At 37.7% G+C, this 14,706-nt stretch overlaps 1 protein-coding gene across 1 annotated transcript in view; it reads left to right on the forward strand.

The window, feature by feature from the left end:
* Positions 1-539: 539 nt before the first annotated feature.
* Positions 540-14,706, forward strand: part of LOC128643785 (lysozyme g-like) — a gene marked incomplete at its 3' end in the record, with an annotated part of 34,782 nt that continues 20,615 nt past the window's right edge. Inside the window, exons 1-2 of the mRNA XM_053696598.1 lie at positions 540-713; positions 12,782-12,978. Coding sequence (XP_053552573.1) covers positions 626-713; positions 12,782-12,978 — 285 coding nt within the window. The remainder of the gene's footprint in view (positions 714-12,781; positions 12,979-14,706) is intronic.

A 14,706-nucleotide genomic window follows, 5' to 3' on the forward strand; every position in this document is an offset into this window, starting at 1 on the left:
CTGGAAAACTATTTGAAGGCAGCGCAGGGATCAATGGGCAGCTGCTTTGGGCCCCACAACAAAGACTGGGCCCGGAGCAGCTGACCCTTTTGCTCACGCATTTACTTTAAACTTTTAATAGAAGCAGTACACCTGACACGTGCAATCACCCGCGATAAACCCACTTTATCTGGCACTAAATGTTATAAATTCCAAGAAAACAACTTTATCCTCAGTTTCATTATGAGTGCTATTACTTACAGGAACACAGAACAGTAGTTGGTTGGCTGTGTAATAGTGAAAGTGAAACCAGTGAATGAAAGTATTTTGCAAGATGATTGGTTCTTATTTTGTCTTGTTATTATTTCCTGGTACTGCAGGATATTCTTGTTTTATCTCCTGGTACAGCATGGTATTCCTGGTACTGCATGATATTCCTGGTACTGCATGCTATTATTGTTCTAATTTCCTGGCACTGCATGATATTCTTGTTTTCCTCCCTGAAAGGGGCAGGATCAAACAGTATTTGTGCTATTTAAAGGAATAGTGAAGGCCAGAAAAGATAATCAGAACATTTCTGCTCTTTGTGTGCTACAGATTTATCTCTGTGTGATATATAGCACCGGTGATCCAGCACAAGGAAGCTATGGCTTTACGGCATGCTGATATAATGACTGTTCCTACAACAGGGGCATCAGCTAAAACTGCAGGATATGACAAACTTTCCTTTAAGGGTGAGTACTCCCTGCACTGTTTTCCCCCAGTATACATGAAAATTAGCACTTATGTTTTATAGCCATATTCTTTTTGTTTCATTTTTTGTTGCTGTAAGAAGATCAAAATTATAAAAATAATTTTGACTCATACAATTTTCAACTAAAATGTAACTTAAATCAGTTAAATGTAAACCAGGGGCAGAACTACCATTGGTGCAGCAGGTGTAGTGTCTCCAGGGCCCAAGAGCTGCAGGGGGCCCATAAAAGCCAGCGATACATAGGCGTAAGCAGAATGTGTACAATCCTAATGCAGGGAAGCCTTTCATTAGTGCAAGTTGCAGGTCCATTTATGTATCCTCAATATCATTATATTGACCAGAATGTATTTTATTACGTTTGCTTTTTATTGAGTTACCTTTGGGGAGGCCCCAAAAAATCTTGCAGCAGGGCCCTCTGTTGAGTAGGTCCACTACTGATGTAAGCAGAAAAGGACTTATTTTGTGTGAAAATACAAATGAGTTAAAAACATAGAGCAAGAAAATATTAAACACTATTCACAAAAAGGACCAGATTACGAGTGGAACCCCTTTATTTACGCTCAAATCTATAATACAAAGGGCGGGCTGTGTAAATTACAGCAATTCCTTTTTGTGCAAAATTGCAGTAATTTACGCTCCCCATATTTTCTATGGGTAGCGTTGAGCAGCAATATGTCCGAACGCAATCGCATTTGCCTCTCAAACTTATTACACAACCTAGTTTGGCTGGAAAAAAAACAATTGCACTAAACTACATTGTTAACCATTGAACTGCCACCCCTATTGCATAATAACCCACTACACTATTAACCCCTAAACTGCCACACACCCCATCACAAAGTAACACATTACACTATTAACCCCTAAACTGCCACACCACCCATCACAAAGTAACTCACTAACATCTAAACCCCTAACCTAACACCCCCTAAGTTACCCCAAAACAGACTATTTTTAGAGTAATTTTTTTTTAGATAGACTTTTTTTTGGGGGGGTTGTTACTTGAAGAGGTTTGTAGACTTTTTTTATTTCAGAAAAAGAGCTAACACTTTAGGACAATGCCCTACAAAAGGCCCTTTTAAAGGGACATTAAATACTTTGATATTGTACTATAAAATGATACTAGTGCAGAAATGTGTTAAAAAATAATAAATCAATGTGATAAAGTAATATTAAAGATACCATACTGTATAATAGTGTTCAAAAGTAATAATTTCATTGTGTAGGATAGATCTTCACATGTGTCCCCAAATTACTCAAAAGGATAATGAAACAATCTTAAAAAAGGCTCTTGTTACAGCCGAAACACAAAAACAACAGTTACCTGGGGTCGATGCATGCCTTATTACTTGTTGGTAAGCACAATTTTGTTAGTAGGTTTTATTTTGTTATAACAAAGTGCACTATGTTAGTACTTTTTTTTAGGCTATGATTTTGCACTTTTTACCTTGGAGACTGGTTCATTATCCTTTGGAGTAATTTGGGGACACATAAGAATATTTATCCTACACTATCCTACACAACAGTGATATCTTATGAACTTTTGGACACTATTATAAGTAATGTTTGATATTGTTTTTTAATATCACATTGATTTATCATTGTGTAACACGTTTCTTTACTATTAGATACACAACTGTTTTTGCAAGGGTAAACTGTACCCCTGTGGTAAATTGTGATCTTTGTGTTTCTAAAAGTACATTTTATTTTTATCTCACACACCAGAGCCTTATTTTTTGGTGCTTCCTTTTTTTTTTTTTTTTATATTTTTTCACACAAACACATCCAGACACTGCTGGATTCAAGAATGTTTTACACAAAAACATCTGGGTCTTTTTTTTAGAAAACCATTTAGTTTATAAAATGTTTAATTATGTGTGATAAAAACCTTGCAATATACTTTCATCATTATTCATTTTGTCTTTTGAAGTAGAATGTTAATAAAAGCCTAGATTACAAGTTTTGCGGTAACAGGGGTGCGTTGCTAACGAGCCTTTTTTTTTCAGCGCTCACTTAAGACAACGCTGGTATTACAAGTTATCTGAATGGCCGCGTTAGCCTCAGAAAAGTGAGCGTTGAGCAAAGTTTAGCTGCACATCTCACTGTAATACCAGCGTTGCTTAAGTCAGCGGTAAGCTGGTGTAAAGTGCTCGTGCACGATTTCCCCATAGGAAACAATGGGTCTGAGACGGCTGAATAAAAACCTAACACCTGCAAAAAAGCAGCGTCCAGCTTCTAACGCAGCCCCATTGTTTCCTATGGGAAAATAAAAAATATGTCTACACCTAACACCCTAACATGAACCCCGAGTCTAAACACCCCTAATCTTACACTTATTAACCCCTAATCTGCTGCCCCCGACATCGTTGCCACCTGCATTATACTATTAACCCCTAATCTGCCGCTCCGGACACCACTGCCACTTACATTATAACTATGAACCCCTAATCTGCTGCCCCTAACATCGCCGACACCTACATTATATTTATTAACTCCTAATCTGCCAACCCCAATGTCGCCGTCACCTACCTACAATTATTAACCCCTAATCTGCTGCCCCCAATGTCGCCACCACTTTAACTAAATGTATTAACCCCTAAACCTAATTCTAACCCTAACCCTAACACCCCCCCTAACTTAAATATAATTTAAATAAATATAAATAAAATTACTATAACTAAATAAATTAATCCAATTTAAAACTAAATACTTACCTATAAAATAAACCCTAATGTAACTGTAACTAATAGTTACATTGTATCTAGCTTAGGATTTATTTTTATTTTACAGGCAACTTTGTATTTATTTTAACTAGGTAGAATAGTTATTAAATAGTTATTAACTATTTAATAACTACCTAGCTAAAATAAATACAAAATCACCTGTAAAATAAAACCTAACCTAAGTTACAATTACACCTAACACTACTCTATAAATAAATTAATTAACTCAATTAAATTAAACTAATTACAATTAAATTAAATAAACTAAATTACGAAAAAAAAAAAACACTAAATTACAGAAAATAAAAAAGAAATTACAATTTTTTAAACTAATTAAACCTAATCGAATCCCCCTAATAAATAAAAAAGCCCCCAAAATAATAAAATTCCCTACCCTATACTAAATTACAAATAGTCCTTAAAAGGGCCTTTTGCGGGGCATTGCCCCAAAGTAATCAGCTCTTTTACCTGTAAAAAGAAAATACAATAATCCCCCCAACATTACAACCCACCACCCACACACCCCTACTCTAAAACCTACCCAATCCCCACTTAAAAAAACCTAACACTAACCCCCTGAAGATCACCCTACCTTGAGCCGTCTTCACCCAGCCGGGCACAAGTGGTCCTCCATACGGCAGAAGTCAGGGCATTTAGCTCTTTTACGTTGCCCAAACCCTAATCTAAAAATAAAACCCAGCTAAGGGCAATGCCCATCCAAATGCCCTTTTCAGGGCAATGGGGAGCTTAGGTTTTTTAGGTAGGTTTTTATTTGGGGTGGTTTGTTGTGTGGGTGGTGGGTTTAACTGTTGGGGGGTAGTTTGTATTTTTTATTACAGGTAAAAGAATTGATTGCTTTGGGACAATGCCCTGCAAAAGATCCTTTTAAGGGCCATTGGCAGTTTAGTGTAGGTTAGGTTTTTTTTATTTTGGGGGGCTTTTTAATTTTGATAGGGCTATTAGATTAGGTGTAATTAGTTTAAATATTTGATCATTTCTTTTTTATTTTGTGTAATTTAGTGTATATTGTTTTTTGTAATTTAGAGTTTATTATTTTTTGTAACAGAGTTTATTTTTTGTAACAGTTTATTATTTTTTGTAATTTAGATAAATGTTTTTTTGTAATTTAATTTATTTAATTATAGTGTAATGTTAGGTTTAACTCTACCTAGTTAAAATAAATACAAACTTACCTGTAAAATAAAAATAAAACCTAAGCTAGATACAATATAACTATTAATTATATTGTAGCTAGCTTAGGTTTATTTTACAGGTAAGTATTTAGTCTTAAATAGGTATTATTTAGGTAATAATAGTAATTTTGATTTATTTTAATTATATTAAAGTTAGGGTTGTTAGGGTTAGGGTTAGACGTAGGGTTAGGTTTAGGGGTTAACGTATTTATTTAGTGTTAGTGATGTGTGAGGCCAGAGGTTTAGGGGGTTTATAACTTTAGTAAAGTGGTGGCGGCGATGTTGGGGGCGGAAGATTAGGGGTTAATAAGTTTAGGTAGGAGGCGGCGACATTGGGGTTGGCAGATTAGGGGTTAATAAGTGTAATGTAGGTGGTGGTGACATTGGGGCGGCAGATTAGGGGTTAATAAGTGTAATGTAGGTGGCGGCGACATTTGAGGCGGCAGATTAGGGATTAATAAATGTAATGTAGGTGGCGGCGACATTGGGGGCAGCAGATTAGGGTTTAATAAGTGTAATGTAGGTGGCGGCAATGTCGGGGGTGGCAGATTAGGGGTGTTAATACTCGGGGGTTTATGTTAGGGTGTTAGGTTTAAACATATATTTTCTTTCCCCATAGGAATCAATGGGGCTGTGTTACGGAGCTTTATGCTCCAGTATTGCAGGTGTTAGGCTTTTTCTTCTATGGGCAAATCTTGCTCGAGCACATAAAAGCAGCTCACAGCAGCGCTGGTATTTGGGTTCGGTATGGAGCTCAACGCTGCCATATTGCCTGCTAACGCCGAGCTTTTGAAAACCTGTAATACCAGCGCTGTTAAAGGTGAGCGGTTGAAATAACTTGCAAGTTAGAAGCAAGGCAGCCATAAAGCAAAACTCGTAATCTGGCTGATTGTTTTCTATGTAAAAAAGTTTATTTTTCCCTGTTACATTCCTAAGTTGTGTGAGTGCACGGCAACTGGCAGGTTTATAAATGTAAATAACAAGCTACACAGAGGGAGGGGAGAGATAGCAGGCTGATTATACTTTTACCTGGAGGTTTATTCAATAAAATATTTGGTTTTATTTGGCTGGCAACATTATTAAAAAAATGTCAGTCCTTCTATTTCCCTGGTGGAATTATATAAAGCCCCTTTTATAACAAAACATAACATTTGTAAATTACACAGGAATCTATCATATTACATATGTGCACTGTAAAATCTAATTTAAGTACACCGGAAGTGCAAAAACACATACAATTGTACATATTAGTATAAAATACAAAACATAATTTTTTCGTAAAATGGGTTGAACATGTGGGTTCCATGGGCGTGTTTAAATTTTTCTCTCAAATTCCAGCGTTATTCTCAAAACATTTCGTCCCTGCAGTTCTCACTCGTTTTTACAAATGAAAAGGTGGTGAGGTTGTGACAAAATACTGAAAATATAAATACCCTGATATTAGCTTGCATTGGTAGGTGGCGGTTTAGGCTTTACTCTCCTTACCACCTCCCATACCAGTGTGGGGGTTGATTAGGTGATTATTGATGGTTAGCATTTAGTAGGCCTTAATCTCCTACCCACTCCCCATACCTATATGGGGGTTGATTAGGTGATTATTGATGGTTACCATTTATTAGGCCTTAATCTCCTAACCACTCTAATACCTGTATGTGGTTTATTAGGTGATTAGGTTAGGGAATCTTATGGGTTAATAGTGCATTTATCTACAATATATTTAAAATATTATGCTTTTATATGTAACATGCATATTCTTTAAACTATTGTATATAAGCAAATATGCATTTATTTTTTCTTGTGTTTTTTATTGTAAGCATAAATATATATTCTAAAATGTATATTTGTTTAAAAAGGTGCTAATATTACAATTTTATTATTACATAACAGTCATGCAGTTATGTAATATTATAATTATAATGCAACTGTCTTTTATAACATAAATATCTATTTTACAGATATATTTAAAATAATAAACACATCAAGCAAGAACATCTACATTTTAATGTATATAGCCAATACTTAAAGGGACACTAAACACAAATTTTTTCTTTCATGATTCAGGTAGAGAATACAATTTTAAACAACATTCCAATTTACTTCTATTATAGAAATTGCTTTATTCTTTAGCTATTCTTTGCTAAAGAAATAGCAATGGACATGAGTGAGCCAATCACACGAGTCATCTGCAGCCACCAATCAGTAGCCACTAAGCATATCTAGATATTCTTTTCAGCAAAGGATATCAAGAGAATGAAGCAAAATAGATAGTATAAATAAATTAGAAAGCTGTTTAAAATTACATGATGTTTCCAAATCATGAAAGAAGAAATGTGTGTTTCATGTCCCTTTAAACTAATATACATTATACGTAACCATGCCTTTCATTTCAAACATTATTGATATAATGTAGTTAGGCCTTACATTGATATTTAATATTTAAATTGTTATGCATGTATATTGCATAATGCAATTAGCTTGTTGTGTTTGTTAGTGATAACATAGATATATATGTTGATATATATATATTATTTTATAGTAGTCAGTAGCATTAAAGTATATTTTTTTACATAACACTCATGCAGTTATCAAATAATAAACACAACAAGCAATATTAATTACATTTTTTCTAACACCCCACACCCTCTTACTTTAACCTGCTTTGTGCAGTTATTTATTTATTTTTAAAAAAGCTATTTTTTTAATTTTAAAAAGGATATGTCCACTTTATTTTGGGGTAAATCGGGGGACATTTTTTTTTTCATTAACCAGAAATCTGATATGAATGCTACCTTCTGGGAGTAAGGGGGCACTTTATTTCTGGTCCCCCATTCCTCCCAAAAGGTACCACCCCCAAACAAGTGGTATCCTTAGGTGCCTCATGAAATTGACGACAAGATACTATAAGGGAGACTTGATCCCCGGAACCCTGCTCAATCGACATCCCTTTTAAGAAGCGGCAGACTGGCGGTCAATTCCGGTCTGACACCGATTTCCAGGAGCCTGGCTATCCGGCAAGGTTTTGCCAACCCACCGGCGGATGGGCCCAATCTCTGTGACACATTATGTAAACAATGATTATAATTTTGAAAAAAGAAGGAAATTATCCCATACAACACCGTGCACTATAAGGTCATGGGATAGTATACAAAAGGTGATCTTCGTCGTACCTCAAAGAAAATGGAGAGAAACTTTCAGAGTGCCAAACCATACCAGAATATCCCTTAAAGCACAACAGGAAAACTACTCACATGATTTTGAGCTACTATAGCTCTAAGTGATGCGCTCAGTAACAAATGGATCCAAGACTGTATTTGTTGTAGGGGGTTCCAATATTTAATAACAAAAATACAAACGTGTTAAAAACTAAGATTCTTTAAAAAACAAAGTCCTTGCAAAATAGAAAGGCAATAAATGTCCGTCTGGGGTACCAGGGGCTATCAACAGGCAACACTTTCAGACCTTCTCCCTAGATAGATATCAGAAGGGTCCTGTGCGATTTGATTTCAATATGCCTGCCCCTCCTTGTGACTTTGCCTTTGTGCCACCATTCAGCAAGCGCTATACAGAGCGCTTAACCAAATATGGACCAGCTCCTAAGCTTAGATTCCTGCTTTTTCAAATAAAGATAGCAAGAGAACGAAGACAATTTGGTAATAGGAATAAATTAGAAAGTTGATTAGAATTATATGCTCTATCTGGATTGAGAAAGAAAAAAAAATGGGTTTAGTATTCCTTTAACCCCTTAGTGACAAGTGACGTACCAGGTACGTCCTGCAAAAACTTGCAGTTAGTGACAATGGACGTACCTGGTACGTCACTTGTCTAAGAGAGTGCTGGAAGCGATCGCAATCGCTTCCAGCAGCTCTCAGGGTATTGCAGTGATGCCTCGATATTGAGGCATCCTGCAATACCCTTTAGAAACATCCGATGCAGAGAGAGCCACTCTGTGGCCCTCTCTGCACCGGTAGCGATGCGGCCGGTTCGTTGGTGGGTGGGAGCGCAACAGGGAGGCGGGTGGGCGGCCCATCGCTACCCGGCATCCGGCTCCTGTTAGTGCAATGTGCACGCCGGGTGCCGGGAGCGTGCAGGGGCGCGCATGCGCGTGCGCGTGCGCGCGATTACCTACCCACACTGACACCAATGAGTGGGAAGAGGGGGGGGGAAAGTAATAATATAATAATAAATATATGAGGATCTGGGAGGGGGAGGGGGGTTGGGGTATTGTGGGGGGCTGCTACACTACAGAAAAAATTAAAATGGAAATAAAAAATAATAAAAAAACCACTTTTTTGGGGGGCAAATTGGGTACTGGCAGACAGCTGCCAGTACCCAAGATGGCGGCAATTAGGTAGGGGAGAGGGTTAGAGAGCTGGGGGGGGGATCATGGAGGTTGGGGCTAAGGCAGGAGTCCATCACAGCTAAAACATTTTATTTTTTTTTATTAAAAAAAAGAAAAACTCCTTTTATTTAGTACTGGCAGACTTTCTGCCAGTACTTAAGATGGCGGGGACAATTGTGGGGTGGGGGAGGGAAGAGAACTGTTTGGGAGGGATCAGGGGGTGGGATGTGTCAGGTGGGAGGCTGATCTCTACCCTAAAGCTAAAATTAACCCTGCAAGCTCCCTACAAGCTACCTAATTTAACCCCTTAACTGCTGGGCATAATTTACGTGTGGTGCGCAGCAGCATTTAGCGGCCTTCTACTTACCAAAAAGCAACCCCAAAGCCATATAAGTCTGCTATTTCTGAACAAAGGGGATCCCAAAGAAGCATTTACAACCATTTGTGCCTTAATTGCAGAAGCTGTTTGTAAATAATTTCAGTGGGAAACCTAAAGTTTGTGACAAAATTTGTGAAAAAGTGAACTTTTTTTTTTATTTGATGACATTTGGCGGTGAAATGGTGGCATGAAATATACCAAAATGGGCCTAGATCAATACTTTGGGTTGTCTTCTAAAAAAAAATATATACATGTCAAGGGATATTCAGGTATTCCTGACAGATATCAGGGTTCCAATGTAACTAGCGCTAATTTTGAAAAAAAGTTGTTTGGAAATAGCAAAGTACTACTTGTATTTATGGCCCTATAACTTGCAAAAAAAGTAAAGAACATGTAAACATTGGGTATTTCTAAACTCAGGACAAAATTTAGAAACTATTTAGCATAGGTGTTTTTTGGTGATTGTAGATGTGTAACAGATTTTGGGGGTCAAAGTTAGAAAAAGTGTGTTTTTTTCAATTTTTTCCTCATATTTTATATTTTTTTTATAGGAAATTATAAGATATGATGAAAATAATGGTATCCTTAGAAAGTCCATTTAATGGCGAGAAAAACGGTATATAATATGTGTGGGTACAGTAAATGAGTAAGAGGGAAATTACAGCTAAACACAAACACTGCAGAAATGTAAAAATAGCCATTGTCATTAAGGGTAAGAAAATTGAAAAATGGTCCGGTCATTAAGGGGTTAAAGGAATAGCCCCTAAATGACCACAGCACTTTTCCATTTTCTGTCCGTTTGGGACCAAGGCTATTTTTACATTTTTGAGGTGTTTGTGTTTAGCTGTAATTTTCCTCTTACTCATTTACTGTACCCACACATATTATATACCGTTTTTCTCGCCATTAAATGAACTTTCTAAAGATACCATTATTTTCATCATATCTTATAATTTACTATAAAAAAAATTATAAAATATGAGGAAAAAATGGAAAAAAACACACTTTTTCTAACTTTGACCCCCAAAATCTGACTCATTGACATGTATATATTTTTTTTTAGTAGACAACCCAAAGTATTGATCTAGGCCCATTTTGGTATATTTCATGCCACCATTTCACCGCCAAATGCAATCAAATAGAAAAAATTGTTCACTTTTCACAAATTTTTTCATAAACTTTTGGTTTCTAACTTAAATTATTTACAAACAGCTTGTGCAATTATGGCATAAATGGTTGTAAATTCTTCTCTGGGATCCCCTTTGTTCAGAAATAGCAGACATATATGACTTTGGTGTTGCTTTTTGGTAATTAGAAGGCCGCTAAATGCTACTGCGCACCACACGTGTATTATGCCCAGCAGTGAAGGGGTTAATTAGGGAGCATGTAGGGAGCTTTTTGGGGTAGTTTTAGCTTTAGTGTAGTGTAGTAGACAACCCCTAGTATTGATCTAGGCCAATTTTGGTATATTTCATGCCACCATTTCACCGCTAAATGCGATCAAATTAAAAGAAACGTTAATTTTTTCTCAATTTTAGGTTTCTCACTGAAATTATTTACAAACACCTTCTGCAATTATGGCACAAATGGTTGTAAATGCTTCTCTGGGATCCCCTTTGTTCAGAAATAGCAGACATATATGGCTTTGGCATTGCTTTTTGGTAATTAGAAGGCCTCTAAATGCCGCTGCGCATCACACGTGTATTATGGCTAGCAGTGAAGGGGTTAATTATGTAGCTTGTAGGGAGCTTGCAGGGTTAATTTTAGCTTTAGTGTAGAGCTCAGACTCCCACCTGAAACATCAGACCCCCTGATCCCTCCCAAACAGCTCTCTTCCCTCCCCCACCCCACAATTGTCCCCGCCATCTTAAGTACTGGCAGAAACTCTGCCAGTACTAAAATAAAAGGTATTTGGCCCTTTTTTTAAAAAAAAAAAAAAGCATATTTACATATGCTGATGTGTAGGATCCCCCCTTAGACCCCAACCTCACTGATCCCCCACCAAACTGCTCTCTAACCCTTCCCCTCTGCAATAATGGGCGCCATCTTGGGTACTGGCAGCTGTCTGCCAGTACCCAGTTTTGTAACAAAATGTGCCTTTTTTTTTTTTAATTCCCTTTTCTGTAGTGTAGCTTTCCCCCCCCACCGAGACCAACCCCCAACCCCTTCCAGGACCCTTAGATTGCATTTTAGTGGGGGTTTTTTTCAACTTTTTAACTTTTTTTTTTCTGTAGTGTAGCGGTTCCCACCCGCTCCCGCCCCGTGCACGCGCCTGCCCACCACCCCCGTGCACGCGCGCGCTCCCGTGCGCACCCCCGTAGCTCCCGCCCCCCGATCCCGCCCCCCTCCACTCCACATAGCGCACCGATGGCCGCCACCCGCCTCCCACGTAAGCTCCCACCCACCAACGATACCGGCCATCGATGTCCGGTGCAGAGAGGGCCACAGAGTGGCTCTCTCTGCATCGGATGGCCAAGGGGGGTTATTGCAGGATGCCTCCATATCGAGGCATCACTGCAATAACCGGAAAGCAGCTGGAAGCGAGCAGGATCGCTTCCAGCTGCTTTCCAGACCAAGGACGTACGCCACACGTCCTCGGTCATTAACTGACTTTTTTTTGAGGACGTGTGGCGTACGTCCTTGGTCGTTAAGGGGTTAAAGGAGCAGTAATGCACTACTGGGTGCTAGCTGAACACATTGGGTAATCCAATGAAATTAAGCATAAATGTGCAGCCACCAATCATCAGCTAGATCCCACTAGTGCATTCCTGATCCTGTGCCTACCTATGTATGTTAAAAAAAGATACCAAGAGAATAAAGTAAATTATATAGTATAATAAAAGTTATATGAAAGTCAAAATTAAACTTTCATTGTTTAGACAGAGCATGCAATTAAAAAAATGTCCCCAATACTCTTCCTTTATCAAATTGTCTTTATTTTCTTGGTATCCTTTGTTGTAGAGCATAGGTAGACTTCGGAGCATGCATGTGCCTATATGGCAACAGTGCAGTAATGCATATTATAACATTAGTGCAATAACAACATGAAAATATAAGGGCCTAAAAAGCTTAAAGTGGCAGTTACATATGAATTTTAAATTCAAACATATTTTGCAGAATAGCATTATGTGCCGAAATGCTGTGGTTAAGTTATCCATGCAAAAGTGATCATTTTTTGATGATGCAATATTGGTTATAAGTATTTGCCTCCCATGCATGCTCTGAGTGCTGTTTGTGATGTGATGCATAATGCCACTGACAGTACTCAGCAGATACAATTAATACAAATGACATATTTCACCAATGTTATTTGTATCACTCATTCTTCCTCCTAAAATGCTCTCTTGCTTGTTGGTGCAGTTGGTCTCTATATAGTGTTACTTTACTTTTCATTATGCGCCTTTACTTTTAAAGGTGTGAAAGCTTCTCATCGTATGGCAGACGATGATCTCCAAAGTCTGAATAAATATAAGACAAGAATCAATAATGTTGCTAGAAGGCATAGAGTGGATCCAGCTCTGCTTGGTGGAATAACTTCTCGTGAGACCCGTAGTGGGAATTATCATAAAAATGGATGGAGTGACGATGGGACATGCTTTGGTCTAATGCAGGTAAGAAATACAATTGTAAAAATGATTGTGGAGTGGCTGCTTGACGATTTTGCATCAGTATCATACATAATAATCCATTACATGCAATATCATCCACTATGCAGCTGATTTGTATTAAGTGAGGAATTCTACACTCTATGGGGCTGATTTATCAAGCTCCGTATGACCGCTGCTTCATAACTTGTCCACCTGCTCTGCGACTGCGGACAGAAATCAACCCAATCGAATACGATTGCATTGATTGACACCCCCTGCTAGTGGCCGATTGGCCGCGAATCTGCAGGGGGTGGCATTGCACCACACAAGAACTGCTGGTGCAATGATAAATGCTAACAGCGTATGCTGTCAGCATTTATCGACGTGCAGCTGACATGATACGCTTCATCGTATCATGTCCGCTCGCACTATAATAAATATATCCCTAAATGATAATTGAGTTGACCATTTCCTTCAGCACCACTCCTGAGCTTCTGGTTGGAAAAGCATTATTTGCTTAGAGGATGACAAGATGGACAATAATAAAATAGGGCCCACATGCCTTTCTATCAGTCTGCTTCCCACCGTTCAATGTCTCTACAATGTGCTCATTTGGTAAGTGTAGTACACTGTAATCTTGCTAGATGTGCTTGTTTCATATGTGTGTATAACCCCTTAGCTGCCAGAGAGGGTTGCATTGGTGTCCTATCCACTAAACAAGGGGTTAAAGAGACAGAAGTGATGTGTATCTTCCAGTCAAGTGTACCTTATTTAGCTGGGCCTCCTGCTCTTAGATTTTCTTTTACCTTTGTATTGCTGAGAATTTCCCTACCCTCTACTGAAGCCACAAATACACTAAAACACATTTTAGTAACTAGGGCATAGTTAAGTTTCATTAAGGCTATTATTGGGATATAGCAGCTAGGGTAATAAGGGGTTATTTAGAAAGAAGTGCACTTTAAAAGAAAAAAAAATCTATATTTGTGTTATACATATAGGGCTAGATTACAAGTGGAGCACAATCAATAGCACAGGAGGCGCTATCTTGCGCTTAGGCTCCCTCTACAAACAACGCACAATCAGGTATTTGAAGTGGATAATTACCATTTTTAACCAAAGCATCTTAATGTGGGCCATACTTTTTTTAGCGCTTCCTATACTTTTAATGGATAGCATAGTTAGTGCTATTAACACGCTTATTGCAGTCGTATTACAAGTTAAAGGGACAGATACTGAACCCAAATACCCTTAACAAAAGTACTTAAATGGACAGTCTAGTCAAAAATAAACTTTCATGATTCAGATAGGGCATGTCATTTTTTTTTTTTAAATATTTATTTATATCCAACAAGGACCCATAACAATCAGATAATAATAAAAGAAACATAGCCATTGAGTATAAACAAAAGTAAAGCTTTTTCCAAAGCATAGCTTGGGTATAACAAATGTACATATAGTATACAAAATATTGCACATTCAATACTATGTTATAGCTATACATCAACTCTTTGAATGTGCCTTATATAAATAATAAGAATAACCCATGTGATAACACTATGCTTCTTAATACTCTATACCTTGTTGAGTTTTTATTTTTACATAGAAAAACAACACAGCGCCCCAAAAAAAAAAAAAAAAAAAAAAATAATAGAGAGAGAGAAAAAAAAAAAAAAAAGGGGGGGGGGGAAAGAGAACCCTTCACCATCTCCCCAGCAGAACTAGTTCAGAATTACGTAAGGGATGTATCAAATA

Source organism: Bombina bombina, unplaced genomic scaffold (assembly GCF_027579735.1).
Source record: "Bombina bombina isolate aBomBom1 unplaced genomic scaffold, aBomBom1.pri scaffold_1183, whole genome shotgun sequence".
NCBI classification, from domain to species: Eukaryota; Metazoa; Chordata; class Amphibia; order Anura; family Bombinatoridae; genus Bombina; species Bombina bombina.